Source organism: Lithobates pipiens, unplaced genomic scaffold, assembly GCF_037356315.1.
Source record: "Lithobates pipiens isolate NorthernLeopardFrog02 unplaced genomic scaffold, aLitPip1_a1.2 Scaffold_93, whole genome shotgun sequence".
NCBI classification, from domain to species: Eukaryota; Metazoa; Chordata; class Amphibia; order Anura; family Ranidae; genus Lithobates; species Lithobates pipiens.
Window position 1 is genome coordinate 16038 of NW_027507916.1, and position 20205 is coordinate 36242.

Consider the following 20205-nt stretch of genomic DNA (forward strand, 5'->3'; position numbering starts at 1 on the left):
AATGAGGTTCAATGTAGAAAAATATAAAATAATGCATTTGGGCGGCAAAAATCTGAATGCAATCTATAGACTGGGGGGAGAACCTCTGGGGGGTCTAGGATGGAGGAGGACCTGGGGGGAGGGGAACCTCTGGGGGGATGTAGGATGGAGAAGGACCTGGGGGTCCTAGTAGACGATAGGCTCAGCAATGCCAAGTTGCTGCTAACAAAGCAAACAGAATATTGACATTAAAAAGGGATCAACTCCAGAGATAAAACGATAATTCTCCCCTCTACAAGACTCTTCCGGCTCCGCCAATCCCTACTGCTGCTCAGACCTTGAAAAGCCTCAATCCAGCCAAGAGCTGAGCAGTTCTGGATTCAAGCCATGGAACCCGTCATTGAGGTCATGGGGTGAATGGAGCCCCACGATTGTCCAATGAAAATTCTTACTTTGATCTGAGGACACATCTCCAGCTGACTACCCCGGCAAAGACCATTACATCAAGCCTCTGTAATAAAGGGTCCAGGCCCTCTGGTAAGAGGCTATGCTGCTTGTGGGGGAGGTATCTGCACGAGGTGGGGCTCTTCTGGATTCATCTGCAATTTCACGGATTTGTGTCTTTTGAGTTTTTTCACAATTGTACTTTTTCTAACACTTTATGAGCAAAATGTATGTTTAGCGCAACACTTGTTTTTTGTATATGCGATGTAATGTGATTATATCTCACTTTAGTATCTCACTGTAATGGTTTTATTTCATATGTATGATTTTTTTTTTTTTTTTTTTTTGCACACTGCTTTGTATTACTTCTGTATGAATTATACGTCTTTATACTGATTTGCTAATGGTAAAAAAAAAAAAATATATATATCTTAATTTACTTACCATATTCTTCATTTTACAAGTAAGCAATTAATAGCCAACGCACACACAATAGTGGTGTCACAGAGCATTTATAAAGAACAACCAGAAGCTGTTTGCCTTCAGACTCTCTCTCTCTAATTGAAACTCCCTAAACCTCTATGAAGAGAGCGGGCAGGGAGGGAAGGAGAAGGGGGGAGATCAGTCATTCCTCTGACTCATCTGATTAACTCAACCTTTTTATAATTAGTTCAAATTGTTTGGAATTATAAAAAAAAAAAAAAAGACAAAAACAACATATAAAAATACAATTTAATGCTAATTCCAATAATACAGTATATACATACATGAGCTCCATCAGGGTTTAATGGGGGTATTCCAGCATATTGTTCAGATATTGACTATAAATTAATATACAGAAAGCTCAGGAATAAGATTGTCTTCATTTCAGAACTTCACATGTTGTATTAATAACTACAGTATATAGTAAAATATAATATCCATATCAATATATATATATATATATATATATATATATATATATATATATATATATATATATATATATACCTACCATCAGGATGGGCTGCTATGTGGACAGACTCTACTATGGTGTCAGATCATTGAATAATATCTTAAATTGGCTCCTCCTCTTCTCGCTCCCTCCGGCTGCACTCCAGGGGGATTGGTTCTGTGCTGTATGGGGCCCCGTGATTTCTAACAGCAGTACCGTCACTAGGATAGTGAACTTTTGCATGACAGGTCCTCTTTAACAGGCTACCATTCAGTTATATATATCGGAGATGCATCACATCCCGTATTAATAAATTCCCAATCTATAGAAAGAATCAGTTCTTCTTCTTCTTCTTCTATTATAATAGTTTTTAATCTTAAATACAGAATTTACACTAAATACAGAGAACGCAGGCTCCGCCCCCATTACATCACCGTGCTCCGCCTCCTCCGGCACCGTGGATCGGGGGTCGGTATTTATTTATTGGTCCCCAGAATGTCGGCCAGCATTTTGGTGGCGTGTTGGGACTGTCCAGAGGCGTACTCCTCCAGGCTCCGCCCCATCACTCGGTGTAAGTTATTGGTAAGTTTGGTGATGACGTCCTTGAAGTTACCGTTTCGGCCGGGCAGCACTCCGTTCCCGGTTATATTACTCAGGAAGAACCACAAAACGGGCAAAACGTGACGCTCCACGGCCTGCGGCTTCCGGGGGTAGACAGAGGATACAAGACCTGGGGGGGCAATGGAGAAATGTTGAGGGGTTCATTATAGAAATAATAATAATAATGCGGTGAGAACCCGCCACATAATACAGTATTCGCCTTCAGGGGCGTCTTGTAAATGCCATCAGACGTGGCCTAAAATTTTTGTTAGAGCAACAGCACTATGTGCCTCACCTTGTAGGCTATGAAAGTACCAGTGTCAGTCTTCAAATCAGTCCCAGCCCCACGCTGAACCCCCTGAATTCTAGATGAAGAATTCTGCCCAGAAAGAGATTAAGCTCCACCCAGTGGCATAACCAACAGCCAGAGTGGCCCATGTGGCACCTGGGGTAAAAGGGGGCCCCGTAATTTGTAGTTATGCCCCTAGTCGCCCTTCTGCCAATGCTAAGCAGTGCCCTCAGAGCCCTGGACCAGGAGTGGAAGGGGCCTCATAATTCATAGTTACACACCGCAGGCCCCACCCCTGCTGATGTTAAGCAGTGTCTCAAAGATCCCTGAAGTAGAAGGGGCCTTCATAATTTCTAGTTAAACCCCTGCTGATGCTGAGCAGTCCTACCAGAGCCCGGGATTAGGCGAAGCCCCAAACTTCATAGTTATATACCCTTGGCTCCACCCCTGCTGATGTTAAGCAGTGCCCCTAGATCCTTGGAGTAGGAGAGAGTCCCATTATTTGTAATTACATCCCCTGGCCCCACCCCTGCTGATGCTAAGCAGTGCCCCCCAGAGCCATGGAGTAGAAGGGGGCTCCCTAATTTGTGGTTACACCCCTGCTGATGCTAAGCAGTGCCCCCCAGAGCCATGGAGTAGAAGGAGGCTCCATAATTTGTGGTTACACCCCTGCTGATGCTAAGCAGTGCCCCCAAAGCCCTGGAGTAGAAGGAGGCTCCATAATTTGTGGTTACACCCCTGCTGATGCTAAGCAGTGCCTCCCAGAGCCGTGGAGTAGAAGGGGGCTCCATTGTATTGTATGATGGTGTTGTGTGTTTGTATTGTATTATGGTGTTGTGTGTTTGTATTGTATGATGGTGTTGTGTGTTTGTATTGTATGATGGTGTTGTATGTTTGTATTGTATGATGGTGTTGTGTGTTTGTATTGTATGATGGTGTTGTGTGTTTGTATTGTATGATGGTGTTGCATGTTTGTATTGTATGATGGTGTTGTATGTTTGTATTGTATGATGGTGTTGTGTGTTTGTATTGTATGATGGTATTGTATGTTTGTATTGTATGATGGTATTGTATGTTTGTATTGTATGATGGTGTTGTATGTTTGTATTGTATGATGGTGTTGTATGTTTGTATTGTATGATGGTGTTGTATGTTTGTTAGGCATTAAAATGAAAACATACGATCCATAAATGACTGTGTGAGAATTCTTTGGAATACTGTGCAGTGCTGGAGAAGATCTGGATAGAGTGGAGAAAAGTCGGAACCTCTGGCAGGTTTTTATTGTTGGCTGTGTCTCCATTGCAGAGGTTTCTCTTCACTTCCTGTCCTGATTAGAGGCGTCACAGGAAGTGAGGAGAAATCACTAGACATGTGCAGAATGAAAAAAATTGTTTTGTTTTGTTTTGTTAAATAATTGAATCTAGTTAAATTTGATAAATTTGCTTCACTCATTTTTGGAATTTGTTTAGTTTATTGACTTTTCGATTTAAATTTTCCGAATTCTGTTGAATTGAATTCAGTTTGATCGAATTTGGAAAATTTGAATCGGCATTCGAATTTATTCTATTCTAAATTTGAAAGACTGTATTATCTTTCTTTCTATTTTATTCTATTATATTCTTTTCTATTCAAAATTCAAATTTCGGAAGGTGATTATAGTCTATTTGTTTTTGTTTTTTTTTATTCTATTATTCTGATGCTATTCTATTGTTTTTTCTATTCTATTCTTTTCTAATCTGTTCTATTCTTTTTTTTTTTCTCTATTTTATTCTTTCTTGTTTTCAAATAAAAATTTTTATTAATTTTCTATTTGAATTTCGGCTGAATTTTGTTTCATTATTTCGGATCAGTTTAAATTTGTTTCTCTTGTAATTTGGAAATTCGGGTTCATGAAATAATGAAAAACGTGTCCGATTCGGAACGCAGAGATCTTCACGTCTCTGGAAGTCGCCCTGACAGAGACGGACAACCAAAACTCTGACAAAGGTTCTTACTTTTCCCTTTCTTGCTATAAAATGAAGGAACATGGAACTCTAAAGCCACGGCATCTCCCATGTCTCCATCCTCATTGGTTCCCCTTTAATCCTTCCAGTCAATCTACTTCCTGCGTTGAGGTGAGTTACCTGACAATCGTTCGGTCACGTCACTCATGGCGCGGCCGCTGAGGAAGCGGATGCGGCTGGCGAATGGTTGCAGAAGCCACAGATTGTCTGTAATGTAAAAATGATGGTCAATAAAGATTTCCTGTTTGTAGGGAAAGCTGACAGTTCACGCTTTTCTCTCCTTTCTTTGCAGCTAATCTGCAGTCATGTGACCGACATTCCAAAAATTGCGTCTCTCCCCGCCCCCGACTACATCACGCTGTCTGACAGCAGAAGAAGAGTTCAAGTCTAACGCAACCTTCTCCATTCTAACGCAGCGCTGCACAAATGCATGCGTCCCAATGCAGGCCGCAGTGGTCGGCAAGGAAAGGCTTTGTTGGACTTGCTTTGCCTGCAATCCAAATTCCCCTCAATTGGAGCCACTGCATGCAAAGAAATGCAACGCAAAATCCAAACGCAGCCTCTGAACTGTCATCTAAATGCAGCCCCCCCCCGCCCTGAGCAGGAACATCGATTTAGAATTAGAGTTACTAGGCTGTAGTCAGCCAGAGCTAGATTGATAGTTCGTCGTTCTTGGAACTCTCTGGTATTCGTTTGCTTCTGCCTGCTGCTGGGTAGTGCCCCCGAGAATGGTGTGGGGGGCGGCACTAATCATGGAGTGTGGGGGGCTGCACTAATCATGGAGGGTGGGAGGATGTAGATGGCTGGACCTCTTAGGCCCGCTGCCTGGGTAGAGTGACCATTTGTTTGGATAGAGGCCAAGGATTGGGACTTGGTGAGGTAAGTGAGGGGTAAAAGCACCATGGAAGAACTCAACTTCAATCCGGGTATCTGAGAAACTGGACAGACGCTTTGCCCCTGACTGCAGTGTGGTGGTCTCTCCCCTAGGAGGCGGTCACTGAACTATTTAGTATCTAATTTCACAGAATGTTGGGTTGGCTTAAAGGTTCTCAATCTGTGAAGGCTGTAAGTACTTTTTGCCACTCTCCTGGTGACAGCCAAGTCCATGGGTGTCCTATGCCCCAGCCCTCTCCTTCGGGAGTGTTGGGTGAAATCCAATAAACTCTTTATTTGGTCTAAAAACTGACCGTCTGTTCACACCGCTTCACTCCTACTGAGGACTAGATCTTGGCGTGAATGCTAACCTGCCCCGCACCTGAGGTTCCTAATATAACTTTGGGGGTCATGGGGTAGCAACATACACTACTCCATTAAGGACTAGTCCTGGGGGTGAAATGCTGGTCTGATGTTCTTCACTTATCTTTGGAGGTCATGGAATTGCTACATACACTACTCCATTGAGGTCTAGGTCTGGGGGTGAAATACTGGCCTGACCTGCATTTGAGGTTCCTCATATGTCTTTGGGGGTCATGGGGTGGCAACACACACACTACTCCATTGAGGACTAGTCGTGGGGGTAAAAAGCTGGTCTGATGTTCTTCACTTATCTTTGGAGGTCATGGAATTGCTACATACACTACTTCATTGAGGACTAGGCCTGGGGGGGAAATACTGGCCTGCCCCGCATTTGAGGTTCCTCATATGTTTTGGGGGTCATGGGGTTGCAACATATACTACTCCATTGAGAACTAAATGTAGAGGTGAAATGCCAAGTCCATGGGTGTCCTATGCCCCAGCCCTCTCCTTCGGGAGTGTTGGGTGAAACCTAATAAACTCTTTATATGCTCTAAAAACTGACCGTCTGTTCACACCGCTTCACTCCTGCTGAGGACTAGACCTTGGCGTGAATGCTCACCTGCCCCGCACCTGAGGTTCCTAATATATTTTTGGAGGTCATGGGGTAGCAACATACACTACTCCATTAAGGACTAGACCTGGGGGTGAAATGCTGGTCTGAGGTTCTTCATATGTCTTTGGAGTTCATGGGGTAGCAACATACGCTACTCCATTGAGTACTAGACCTAGGGTTGAAATGCTGGCCTGACCAGCATTTGAGGTTCCTCATATGTATTTGGGGGTCATGGGGTGGCAACACACACACTACTCCATTGAGGACTAGTCCTGGGGGTAAAAAGCTGGTCTGAGGTTCTTCACATATCTTTGGGGGTCATGGAATTGCTACATACACTACTCCATTGAGGACTAGGTCTGTGGGTAAAATACTGGCCTGCCCCGCATTTGAGGTTCCTCGTATGTCCTTGGGGGTTATGGTGCTGCAACATACACTACTCCACTGAAGACTAAACCTAGGAGGTGAAATGCTAGCCTGAGGGTCCTTATATGTCTTTGGGGGTCATGGCGTTGCAACATATACTACTCCATTGAGAACTAAATGCAGAGGTGAAATGTTGGCCTGAGGTTCCTCATATGCCCTTGGAGGTCATGAGGTTGCTACATACTCTACTCCATTGAAGTCAATGAGAATTTATTCATCCCAAAAAATGTGAGAGGAGTGTTTGCAAGAAAAGGAAAAAACCCCAATAAAGGTTACCAGCTATAACGCCAGGAATGATGAATATAGGATGGAGGAGGACGGTCCTCTTTATCGGGAAGGAAGAGTACCGGATACAGTCAGCAATGATTTACCTATATTTTTCATGAGTGTGTCCAGGACGGTCACTGCGGCCGTGTAGATACCGGTGTGCTTGGAGTTCAGGTTGTCCGTGACGACGGTCACCATAGGGACTAACACATGGTGCAGACTGTCCTTCAGAATCGGGATCATGACCACCGCAGACTCCAGAGCGTACTGATTGACCTTCTTGTTGGCGTCCTGCATCCTCGGGTTAAAGGCATCAAATATCTGTGAATATAATAAAAATAAGATGTAATAAAATGACGGTTGTTGGCGAGGATCCTGTATAATATGAATCGGTTTCATGAAGTTATGAGAATTTGGAACAAAGTTCATTTACTAAACATTTCCACAGCCACCTATAATCTCCCAGTGATCAGCTTGTGACGTTCCTCCTACACACCTTCTATAGGAGTCTTCCATTATAGCGTCCCCATTACCCTTGGAAATTCACCTTCCCCATACTAGGGGTCTATTTGTCAAGGTTGTCTCTTAAAATTCCCAAGACTTTCACGTAAGATTCACTCGTTTCTAATGGAATCCTATGTGGAAAATATTTGAACCTTGGGTGAAAGTTGTGAGAATCTTGGGTGAAAACATTAACCCTTTCAGCCTCCACATCCATATACCGCTTTTGGGTCAGAGCGGTTTTTAGCAGCTTCGTATAAATGGTAAAGGTACCTGTATTGGTCTTCAAATCGGTCCCTGAAGAATCCCTTGGATCCTAGACCAGGACTTCTGCCCAAGAAGAGAATAAGCCCCACCCCCTGCTGAGGATAAGTACTTGCCCCAGAGGCTCTACTGCCCACTAAAGTGCTGGCATTTGACAAGGGGCAGGATTTGGCCTTCATGAGGGAAGGGCTTATGCCTCGTACACACGGTTGGATTTTCCGATGGGAAATGTTGGATGTGAGCTTGTTGGCTGAAAGTCGGACCGTGTGTACGCTCCATCGGACATTTGTTGTCGGACTTTTTCTGCCAACAAATGTTGGCTAGCAGGTTCTCAAATTTTCCACCAACAAAACTTTGTTGTGGGAATTTCCGATCGTGTGTGTGCACAAGTCTGACGCAAAAAAGTTCACGCACGCCCGGAATCAAGTATGAGCCGGAAGCGCCAGGTCTTGTAAAAACTAGCGTTGGTAATGGAGAGATCACATGACTATAGAACTTCTTTTTTATCAGCTCGTCGTACGTCTTGTACGCCACTACGTTCGGAGTTGTTGGCCAACATTTGTGTGCCGTGTGCAGGGGCAGACTGACCATTCGGGCACTCGGGCTCTGCCCGAGGGCCCCATGCCACTAAGGGGCCCCATCAGGGTTGTCAGCCTCAAAACCAGGGACAGTATGTAAAAATCTGTGTTTTTTTTTAAAAAAATCCCAAGATTATAGCTGCCCCGCCTCTCCAATACCTTTTCAGTGTGTGTATGTGTATTCTGTGTGTGTATGTTGTGTGTCTGTGTGTATATACTGTATGTGTGTGTGTGTGTATACTGTGTGTGTATACTGTGTGTGTATACTGTGTGTGTATACTGTGTGTCTGTGTGTATATAATGTATGTGTGTGTGTGTGTGTATACTGTGTGGCCCCATAATCTATTGCCTGGGGGGCCCATAATCTTCTCCTATTGCCCGGGGGCCCCATAATCTTCTCCTATTGCCCGGGGGCCCCATAATCTTCTCCTATTGCCTGGGGGCCCCATAATCTTCTCCTATTGCCTGGGGGCCCCATAATCTTCTCCTATTGCCCGGGGGCCCCATAATCTTCTCCTATTGCCTGGGGGCCCCATAATCTTCTCCTATTGCCCGGGGGCCCCATAATCTTCTCCTATTTCCCGGGGGCCCCATAATCTTCTCTTATTGCCCGGGGGCCCCATAGGTTGTCAGTCCGCCCCTGGCCGTGTGTATACAAGACAAGTTGGAGCCGCGGTTTTGTTGTGGGGAAGTGCGATGGTGTGGACGTTGCATTCCAGTATAACTCCAGCCAAATCTATTCTTTTTTATTTGGATAGATTAGGGAAAGGTTGGATTCCTCTGCCAAGTTTTCATTGCTGAGATTCTTGAATGGAGCGGCTTGGAGAAGATACGAAATGTCTTGAAGATTACAGAAGAGCCGGATTGGAATGTGATTGGTCACTACAGACCTCATTGGTGGTCATGCTACAACAGATTCTTCAGCAAAGTGAATATGAATGAGTAATTACACAACTATAGTCACAGGAAACAATGTTTCTTTTTTTATAAAATAAAGGCTTATTGAGTAGGTAGGTTACAGAGCATGACTAGTGTAGTCTGAATGTTCCCCTTATACTATTCCTTATCTATTAGAAACGAGACCACACCATAGGTTGGAGTAAACTGGCCACAACAGCCTTTATTAAACATAACTCAAAATTACTCCAATAACTTGTAAATATGAAAATATATAAATATATAAATATATATATAAATATATAAATATAAATAACTTTATTAACATTAAACCACATTTAAATTAACATTAACTGCCCATTCTGGTGATCTCTGACGGTGACCACACTTAAGCCAATACCCAATCACTGCGGTACACCTGACCAACTTCCCAAAGGCCTCCACCTGTGACCGGTCGGAGACAACTTCCGCCAGTGAACATAACCGTATTCCCTCCAACGTTCAGGAATACCCAGAGGGGCCGATCGTTAGATGAGCCCCCCACACCCTCAGATCCCTTCTGAGTACCTGTCTACCGTCAGAAACCACCAGAAAACACACCGCCAACACGAAAAACTTTCAGCTGCCGTGACAACCGATGAAACCTGCAAAAGAAGAAAAAGACCAGCAACAAAACACCACAAAACAAACACATAACAATAGGGCGGGAGGGTGGGAAAAACTGCCTCCTCTGTGTCACACTGGGCTCCGAATGATTCCTTAAAGCCACACCTCTCCCTTTTATGTGACCCCTCCCCTACACTGAACTTGTTTCCTGCAAACCTTTTCCTGAACTCCACCCATAAAGCTTAACCCTCTGTGTCCCTCATCCACACTGTCATGTCCAGCACTCCTTATATCATTGCATTCATAATCCGTGCTTCTCTTGACTAGTGTAGTCTGAATGTTCCCCTTATACTATTCCTTATCTATTAGAAACGAGACCACACCATAGGTTGGAGTAAACTGGCCACAACAGCCTTTATTAAACATAACTCAAAATTACTCCAATAACTTGTAAATATGAAAATATATAAATATATAAATATATATATAAATATATAAATATAAATAACTTTATTAACATTAAACCACATTTAAATTAACATTAACTGCCCATTCTGGTGATCTCTGACGGTGACCACACTTAAGCCAATACCCAATCACTGCGGTACACCTGACCAACTTCCCAAAGGCCTCCACCTGTGACCGGTCGGAGACAACTTCCGCCAGTGAACATAACCGTATTCCCTCCAACGTTCAGGAATACCCAGAGGGGCCGATCGTTAGATGAGCCCCCCACACCCTCAGATCCCTTCTGAGTACCTGTCTACCGTCAGAAACCACCAGAAAACACACCGCCACAGCCCGAAAGGGTGACCCCCTCAACCTTGAGGGCCGCCCCACACCCGAAGAGCTTTCTGTATGCCCTCCTGTAAGCCAAAGGACCAGAGGTCAATCCCCACATCCGATAGATGAACGCCATCCCGCCTAAGATAAAGCCCTACATTCACCTCCAATTCCCTGTGTCTTACCACAATGCCCCCGTTCTGCACTACAAACCGCCCAACAACCTTATTAACCCTAATCCTGGTTTTCTCAAGGCTGGCTAAAGACCTGGCCCCCCGCCACACCGTTCTGGCCACAATGTCTGACCACACCAAAATGGTGCCCGGGAAAAGGACTCGCATGCGCAACACATCAGCCTTGATATCCGCCAAAATGTCCTTCACTTTTCGAACTCCCAGGTCATTGCCCCCCGCATGAACGACCAGCACATCCGGGGGCCTATCCCTCAAAGCGAAACGCTCCACCTCCCTCATGACACGCTCCCACCTCATGCCCGGGAAACCCAACCACATCACCCTAGCTACCTCCCTGGGGATACCTAATTGCCTGCCTGCTGGTAGAGAATCACCTCTCCTGGCCCCCCAGCAGACGTACGAATGCCCCAGGATCCAAACGAGGCGTTGAGAACCTCCATCTGGAATGAAAACAAGAGAAATAACACAACAACCAAAGGAATGTTACAAGCACAGTCCTCCCCCCCATAAATCCCACAGCAAACAACCCCCAGCCGCACCATCCTTACCCCAGTAGCAACTGCGGCCGGACATAGGACCGGAACCTCCGGGACTCCCATCTACCAATCCGGCGAACCACCGCCTCCTCCAGCCCACATCGAGCCGCCTCCGTGGCCGCCCCAATCCGAAAAGAGTGGGACGCGTAGTCCCGCTCATCCAAACCCACCGCCCTCAGGCATTGCCGAAAGACCGACACAAACTGAAAACGGGATAGAAAAGAGCCCTCCTCGTGCACCAAAAAGGGGCCCGCCCTCCCAGGCCGCACCGCCCGGAAAGCCCGTACCGCCGCCACCGGGCACACTACCGAGCCCGGCAGGGCGAGCAGCGTAATCGCCACTCCCTTGCCCCGTTGATCAGTCTTAGACCTACGCAACCGTATACTCACCCGATCCGCAACCACCTGCACGTCCTGATCCAACAGACCCCCAGCCACCCGTTTTGAGCGACACACCAACTCCCCAATCCTAAAAGCCCCATAAAACGCCAGCGAAAACGCTGCCGTAAACAGGACGGTCTCGTAAGCAGACGAGCAAACGTCCACCAGCCGAGAACAAATTGCCACCAGATTGTCAAATGACACCGGCCGGCGCGCATCCCTACCCTTCCAATCCCTCCTGTACCCCTTCAACGTTTGCCTCACCCAAAAATCCTTCGTCCCGTCCGGCTCCCCCCACAGTTTGAACAAAAAGGCCAACCCCGCCAGCTTCCGCTCAATAGATGCGGGAGACAGGCCCGTCTCAATGTTCCGGGCAACCCAGTACAATACCACCCAGCGCCGGTCGGAGCCCCGACCAGCCACTCCAACCTCCCGCAGGAACGCCCACCATTCCGCCCACACTCTAGAGTAAGCGGACCATGTAGCCTCACTCAACGACCTTTTTAACCAACCTGCGGCGATTCCAAGGGAAGTTCCCACATCCACCCGGGGCATGGCGCCCCCGACTCCTCCGCTCCCGGCGCCAGCTGCCGGAACTTGTCCCACTGAAAACGAGAGAGCGAGTCAGCCAAAGAATTCTCCACCCCAGGTATGTGCACAGCATAAACGTAAACATTGAGCCGCAAACATCGAAAGACCAGGTGTCGCAGCAGCCGGATGACCGGGGGGGAAGAAGCAGTCATCCGATTGAGGACCTGGACCACCCCCATGTTATCGCAATTGATGCGCAACTTCAAATTACGAAACTCCGCCCCCCATAACTCCAATGCCACCACTATCGGGAACAATTCTAGCAAAACCAAATTGCCCAACAACCCCGCAACCTCCCATGAGCGTGGCCAAGGTTCCGCACTCCACCGACCCCGGAAAAATGCCCCATAACCCGTTGAGCCAGCCGCGTCAGTAACCAACTCCACATCGAAGTTGCTCACTGGCCCCGACATCCACATAGCCCGCCCATTATACGACTCCAAAAATTCATGCCAAGCCCGCAGGTCCTCCCGGTGTTCCCTTCGCAAACGCACGAAGTGGGTAGGGGCGGTTACCCCGGCAGTGGCCCCCGACAGCCGTCGGCAGAACACACGGCCCATAGGGATGATCCGGCAAGCGAAATTCAGCTTGCCCAACAGGGACTGCAGGGCCCGAAGCTGAACCTTCGGCCGGCCCTGCATGCCTGCCAACTCCGCCTGCAGATCCCGTAATTTATTCTCTGGCAATCGACACTCCATTGCCACAGAATCAATCACGATTCCCAGAAAACTCAATTCCGTCACCGGGCCCTCCGTCTTATCCCCCGCCAACGGCACCCCGAACCTGCCCGCAATGTGCTGCAACGTGGACAGAAGAATCGCACACACACTGGAGGCAGGCGGGCCCACGCACAGAAAATCATCCAAATAGTGGATGACCGACTCCAGGCCCGAAACATCTCTCACCACCCATTCCAAGAATGAACTAAAAGCTTCAAAGTAGGCGCATGAAATGGAACAACCCATGGGCAGGCACAAGTCCACATAAAACTTGCCCCGCCAATGGCATCCCAACAGCCGGAAGCTGTCCGGGTGGACCGGCAGAAGGCGAAACGCCGATTCCACATCCGCCTTGGCCATGAGAGCCCCACGACCATACCGCCTGACCCACCGTACCGCCGCGTCAAAAGAAGTGTAGGAAACCGTACACGCCTCCGGGTCAATGAAATCATTGACCGACCCCCCTTTCGGAAAAGACAGGTGATGAATCAAGCGAAACTTCCCCGGCTCCTTCTTAGGAACTACACCCAACGGGGAGACCACCAGGTCCCCCCACGGCTGCACTTCGAAAGGGCCACCCATCCGGCCCAGCGCCACCTCTTTACCCAATTTTTCATCCACAACCCCCGGGTGATCTAAAGCCGATCGCAAATTCCTGGCCAACGGCGGCACCCCTCCCAAAGAACAGGGAATCCTAAAACCGTCCCGAAAACCCAGAATTAACCCACGCGCCGCCGCACCATCCGGATACCTATTTAGGAAAGGAAGCATCCTTCCCAGGTTCACCGGCGTCATCCCTTTTGTGACCGGCGGCACTGGCACGCTGACCTTTTTTGAAACAGCGAGACAGGGGGTGGGTGCCGCCGCACCCGGAGCACTCATGCTTGAAGCGGCACGCGCCTCCGAATTTACAAGCCCCTTCATTAAAGGGCCAGCACACCCCCCACTTCTTTCCGGCCGGCAGTCCCGAGGAAGACGCACTCCCGGCCCCCCCCTGAAGAAACGGAGTGGGGGCCCGCGGAGCAGACATAAGCCTCATCCAGAGGCTTATGTCCTTGTGATCCCACCGCAGGTCAGCCCGCACTGCCTTACGCTGACGAAACTGCTCATCATAGCGCAGCCAAGCCAGCCCTCCATACACTCGGTGAGCCTCCCCAATCGCGTCCAGGTAACAAAATAACGCCGAGCAATGCTCGGGGTTCTTTTCCCCTATCACGCTAGCCAATATAGCGAACGCCTGAAGCCAATTTGCAAATGTGCGCGGGATCAGCCGATACCTACGTTTTTCCTCGTCGTCCTTCTTGGAACTGTCCGGCTTAACCCTGTCCAAATTAAATTTCTCGAGGGGGAGCAAGGAGAAAATCTCCACATACTCACCCTTGCCGATCTTGTCCCGCACCTCCTGCTTCAAATGCGCCCCCAATGGGCCTTCGAAACAAACATAGACTTCGCACCGGGCAGCATCCGCGATCCTAACCAGGTCAGACCGCGCCCCCGGGTCCGCGGGCACCGGGGGGACCCCCGGGCCCACAGCCCCCGCATCCGTGCTCCCCGACACCGCGGCAGGCGGTGCATCCCGCGCAGGAATGACCTCCGCCCCCCCGGCCCCCCCCACAGTACCCATCCAGGGGGCCACCTGAGGCGACCCGGAGCCCCCAGCAAACTTACCAACCAGGGCCTGCAGCCCCCCCAACAGCTCCTGCAACTGACCTGACGGCCCCCCCGGGGCCACAGGCCCCGCCCCCTGCGCTGAACCTGCCGCAACCCCCCCCACTACATCCCGGGATCCCGTGGGCACCGCACCCCCCTGCGCCACCCCCATCAGATCCCGCAAGGCATCCGCCAGCAATGTAGACTCCCGCAACTTACCCGGGCCCCCAGGGGCCTCGGCGACCGGTACCGGTCCGGGTGTAGAAAAGGACCCCTCCTCCTCCTGGGACAGCTCGCTCTCCGAACCGACCTCTCCAACGCGCACCGGGGACGCGGCAATCCCCCTGTGCTCCGCGCGGTCCATCCGGTCCCTGCGATCCGGGACTGCAGGCAATGTCCTCCTCCCCCCGCCGCCCCCGGCATGCCGGCGTCTAAAACCAGCCCTGCCAGGCACCTTGGCAGCCTTCTGCGACCCACCCTCCCCCCCCTCCGGCACGCGACCCCCCCGGAGCGCCCCCCTCCCCCCCACCGCGCGGATGCTGGCCCCAGACCCAGCCTGCCGCAGATCCCCCGCCACGTGCACCCCCCCCCCTTGGCCTGCCGACCCAGAGCCATCCACACTCCCCCCCACCTCCACCGGGCCCCGTGCGGTCCCGGCGCCATTTGCATGCGGCCGTGAAGCCCCGCCCCCCTCCGTTCGGCGGCGTAACGACCGCCCGGACCGGGGGGAGCCGATAACCTGTCGTTTTGCCGGGGGGACCGATCGGTCCACCCCCGGGCTCCGGGAGTCACGAGGCGGCCGAGGAGTAGGCCCAGGAGAAAAACGCGCCGGAGGCCGAGACCTCCGCGCGCGCAGTGGAACCTCACCTGTCCCGCCGCCGTCCACATCGCCGTCCGTCAGGTCACCCACACGTTCCCGCAGCCAGTCCGCACCGTGCACCTCCGCCGCCCGTCGCAGCCGCGCGAAGAGTCCCTCGAGGTCCGCCATAGCAGAGGAGCAGCGAAAAAACTGCCTCCTCTGTGTCACACTGGGCTCCGAATGATTCCTTAAAGCCACACCTCTCCCTTTTATGTGACCCCTCCCCTACACTGAACTTGTTTCCTGCAAACCTTTTCCTGAACTCCACCCATAAAGCTTAACCCTCTGTGTCCCTCATCCACACTGTCATGTCCAGCACTCCTTATATCATTGCATTCATAATCCGTGCTTCTCTGGGTGCTCCACAATAGCAGAGGTTACGGAGGTAAGTGTATACAGGATAACAAATGATCTACAATGTATAACAAGATGCCAATAATGTTTCTCCTGCAGAACTGAACTGATCAGAAGCCTCTTATCTCATTGATCGTTATTTCTAAATAGTTCTTTTTTTTCTGCTTCTCCACTTACTGGAGTGATGTTGGAGGTGACAAACCTCACGTTGTTCTTGCAGCGCTCCAGGAGAAGCGTCACTCCCTCCATTTTGCTTTGATATTCCTTAGCGGAGAGAAGTTTGCTGAGCTCCTTCAGTTGCTCCGTCACTTCCGCTGCCCGGACCGGCGGCCTTCCAGGGACCGGGGATTCCTGCACTTCTGCTTCCACATCTGCAGGTCTGGTAATGCTACAGAAAAGAATGTTTTATTTATTCCAAACTGATCCTCAGGATCCAGAGAGAGGACAAGTTCTCATACGTCATAGCTGTCCATAGCTGTCCATAGCTGTCCATAGCTGTCCATGGCTGTCCATAGCTGTCCATAGCTGTCCATTGCTGTCCATTGCTGTCCATGGCTGTCCATAGCTGTCCATGGCTGTCCATGGCTGTCCATGGCTGTCCATAGCTGTCCATGGCTGTCCATAGCTGTCCATAGCTGTCCATGGCTGTCCATAGCTGTCCATAGCTGTCCATGGCTGTCCATAGCTGTCCATGACGTTCCCTCCGGGGACAATGCCGGCTGCACACCAAGGCCCCCATTATAAAGATGGAGCAACTTTGCAGTGTCCAAGGGAATCTCCTCCCTGCTATAAATATATATATATATATACAGTGCCTTGCGAAAGTATTCGGCCCCCTTGAACTTTTCAACCTTTTGCCACATTTCAGGCTTCAAACATAAAGATATAAAATGTTTATTTTTTGTGAAGAATCACCAACAAGTGGGACACAATTGTGAAGTGGAACGAAATCTATTGGATTTTTGAAACTTTTTTTAACTAATAAAAAAATGAAAAGTGGGGCGTGCAAAATGATTGGGCCCCCTTGCGTTAATACTTTGTAGAGCCACCTTTTGCTGCGATTACAGCTGCAAGTCGCTTGGGGTGTCTCTATCAGTTTTGCACATCGAGAGACTGAAATTCTTGCCCATTCTTCCTTGCAAAACAGCTGGAGCTCAGTGAGGTTGGATGGAGAGCGTTTGTGAACAGCAGTTTTCAGCTCTTTCCACAGATTCTCGATTGGATTCAGGTCTGGACTTTGACTTGGCCATTCTAACACCTGGATACGTTTATTTGTGAACCATTCCTTTGTAGATTTTGCTGTATGTTTGGGATCATTGTCTTGTTGGAAGATAAATCTCTGTCCCAGTTTCAGGTCTTTTGCAGACTCCAACAGGTTTTCATCCAGAATGGTCCTGTATTTGGCTGCATCCATCTTCCCCTCAATTTTAACCATCTTCCCTGTCCCTGCTGAAGAAAAGCAGGCCCAAACCATGATGCTGCCACCACCATGTGTGACAGTGGGGATGGTGTGTTGAGGGTGATGAGCTGTGTTGCTTTTACGCCAAACATATCGTTTTGCATTGTGGGCAAAAAGTTGGATTTTGGTTTCATGTGACCAGAGCACCTTCTTCCACATGTTTGGTGTGTCTCCCAGGTGGCTTGTGGCAAACTTTAGACGAGACTTTTTATGGATATCTTTGAGAAATGACTTTCTTCTTGCCACTCTTCCATAAAGGGCAGATTTGTGCAGTGTACGACTGATTGTTGTCCTATGGACAGACTCTCCCACCTCAGCTGTAGTTCTCTGCAGTTCATCCAGAGTGATCATGGGCCTCTTGGCTGCATCTCTGATCAGTCTTCTCCTTGTCTGAGCTGAAAGTTTAGAGGGACGGCCAGGTCTTGGTAGATTTGCAGTGGTCTGATACTCCTTCCAATGATGGCTCGCACAGTGCTCCTTGGGATGTTTAAAGCTTGGGAAATCTTTTTGTATCCAAATCCGGCTTTAAACTTCTCCACAACAGTATTACGGACCTGCCTGGTGTGTTCCTTGGTCTTCATGATGCTCTCTGTGCTTTCAACAGAACCCTGAGACTATCACAGAGCAGGTGCATTTATACAGAGACTTGATTACACACAGGTGGATTCTATTTATCACCATCAGTCATTTAGGACAACATTGGATCATTCAGAGATCCTCGCTGAACTTCTGGAGTGAGTTTGCTGCACTGAAAGTAAAGGGGCCGAATAATTTTGCACGCACCACTTTTCAGTTTTTTATTTGCTAAAAAAGTTTAAAATATCCAATAGATTTCATTCCACTTCACAATTGTGTCCCACTTGTTGGTGATTCTTCACAAAAAATTAAAATGTTATATCTTTATGTTTGAAGCCTGAAATGTGGCAAAAGGTTGAAAAGTTCAAGGGGGCCGAATACTTTCGCAAGGCACTGTATATATATATATATACACACAGACACACACACACTTTACCTTTCCTCTGGTTGCTGGACATCCTGGGCCATCACGGCGGCACTATTCTTCTGAGGAGGACGCTGGCTTCTAGCGGACGGGATCTCGGAGACGCTGTCACTCAGCTCCTGGAATAATCATCATATCATGTATTATAAAGTTTGTGTAAAACAAGGATCTCCAAACTGCGGCCCGTGGGCCGGATGTGGGCACTATCCCTCCCAATGATACCAGAGATGGGAAACAAATTCTCTCACTGACACCAATGATTATTTTACTCCCGCTGACCACCAAGCCTGTGCCATTGATTACTCCCTCCGATGCCGGGGCATTTTCTATACCCATTGGCCACAGTCCGGCCCCCTTCACATTTGAAGGGCAGTAAGCTGGCACTTTGTTTTTAGAACATTTGGAGACCCCTGGTGTAAAACCTGAAATATGAGGCATATGAGGCACATCACACAGCTCACATACTTTCTGCTTCACAGTGGCGATGAGGTCACGGAGCTCATGTGATGGGATCAAACGTTCCATCTGCACCTCGAACTTGGGATGAGCCATGACCAGGCTGAACATCCGACGTCCGTAAAACCTGCAATACGGGTGATCATTATTACAATGTGTGGAATACACTCAGGACTGTAGGTGGGGGAGGTGGTCACTTAAATCCTCCCTCCGCCCCCCCCCCTTCAGTCTTGCACAGTTGTAGTGGCTCTCATGGACTGGAATGTCTTACTCTGATGTCACTGCACACTGTGAGCTTCTCACAATGGGCATTAGAAGCTGCAGAAAGTCAGATAAACCCTGCCTCATTTCCTAAGAGGAGGACATCCAGTGTCCCTGGCCCCGCACCCTTTGAATTTTCTTTGGATTCAGGGGGGCGGTCTGCAGGGGGAGGAGGGGGGTACATGGGGGAATCAGATGTGGTCAGCACAGGGAGGGGGGTCAGTACGGTGGGATGGTGGGAGGACAATTACAGAACGATGCACTGTGTCTGTGTCTCTCCCTCCAGCAGCTAAAAGCTGGCAGGAGGGAGAGGAGAGAAAACAGCTTTCCGCTGCTGAAGGGAGAGACACAGACACAGTGCATCGTTCTGTACTTGTCCTTCTAGCCCTCCGTGCCAATTCTCTGGGCCCTCCTGTGTTCCTGGGCCCCCTACAGGAGGCCTGGTGGTACCCCTTATCGGCGGCCCTGATGGCATGTGTGAGTTGCCCTGGGCAGAGGAAAAGGGGCCCCTCCAAGGAAGGGAGCTATAAAATAATCCCATAATAAGTCAAAGTCCATCAAATGGCATGGGTGGGAGGGTGACATCTGTATGAAAGTACCTGGTGTCCTGCTGTCCATCCTGAACCAGTCTGACGAGGGTGCGGAGGAAGGTGTCTGTACTTTCTCTGGTTCCACACAGAAGTTTCTGGGCCCCCAGGAGCTCCATCACCCTGAGCAGATGTTTGGCCGTACATTTCCTCACTGCGCTGTTTCGGTGACTGTGGAGGAGAACGGCACAAATTACAACCTCAGGAGACCACAATGGGCATCAACGTCTCCTTATACCTCTATGGAGCCCCAAGAGATGGCAACATTTAATGGGCACAGCTTTGCCAGTGTGCCCGGGCTCCTCATGTAAATGGCTCTTTTGGAACGCCAATCCCCCCCAGGCTCTCAGCATCCTTATACTGCAATGCTAGAGTTACACCTCCAAGTGGACCTATTTTGTTCACATTAAAAGATACCGACAGGGACAACATGTGCAAAAAAAAAGGCTTGTTTTACCACTTATTGGCTTCTCAAGAAACAAGCTGCCAGAAAGGTAAGTATATGTAGGCAAGGCCACTTAGAAATCATGGGGCCCCATATATCCTTCCTGATGAGGCCCCCCAACCTCGCCTACAAAGGGGTGTAGCAGAACAGCAGCACTGACTTTATCCACCTACGCCCCAGAAATGAAAAAAAAAAAAGTCCCTCTTCTGCTTCCACCTCCTGGGCCCCTCTATTGATGGTAATTGAAGCCAGGGGCGGATCCAGAGTCTAGTCTCGGGAGGGGCACTGCTATAA

At 49.1% G+C, this 20205-nt stretch overlaps 1 protein-coding gene across 1 annotated transcript; it reads right to left on the reverse strand.

Moving 5' to 3' along the window:
* Positions 1–1141: 1141 nt before the first annotated feature.
* LOC143973708 (TOG array regulator of axonemal microtubules protein 2-like) lies at positions 1142–19678 on the reverse strand (the record flags this gene model as incomplete). The annotated part of the gene is made up of 7 exons (XM_077474559.1): positions 1142–2087; positions 4370–4456; positions 6896–7112; positions 15881–16091; positions 18175–18281; positions 18628–18745; positions 19479–19678. Coding segments are annotated over 7 exons (1194 nt in total), but the record flags the coding sequence as incomplete, so codon positions are not given.
* Between the last annotated feature and the right edge of the window lie 527 nt (positions 19679–20205).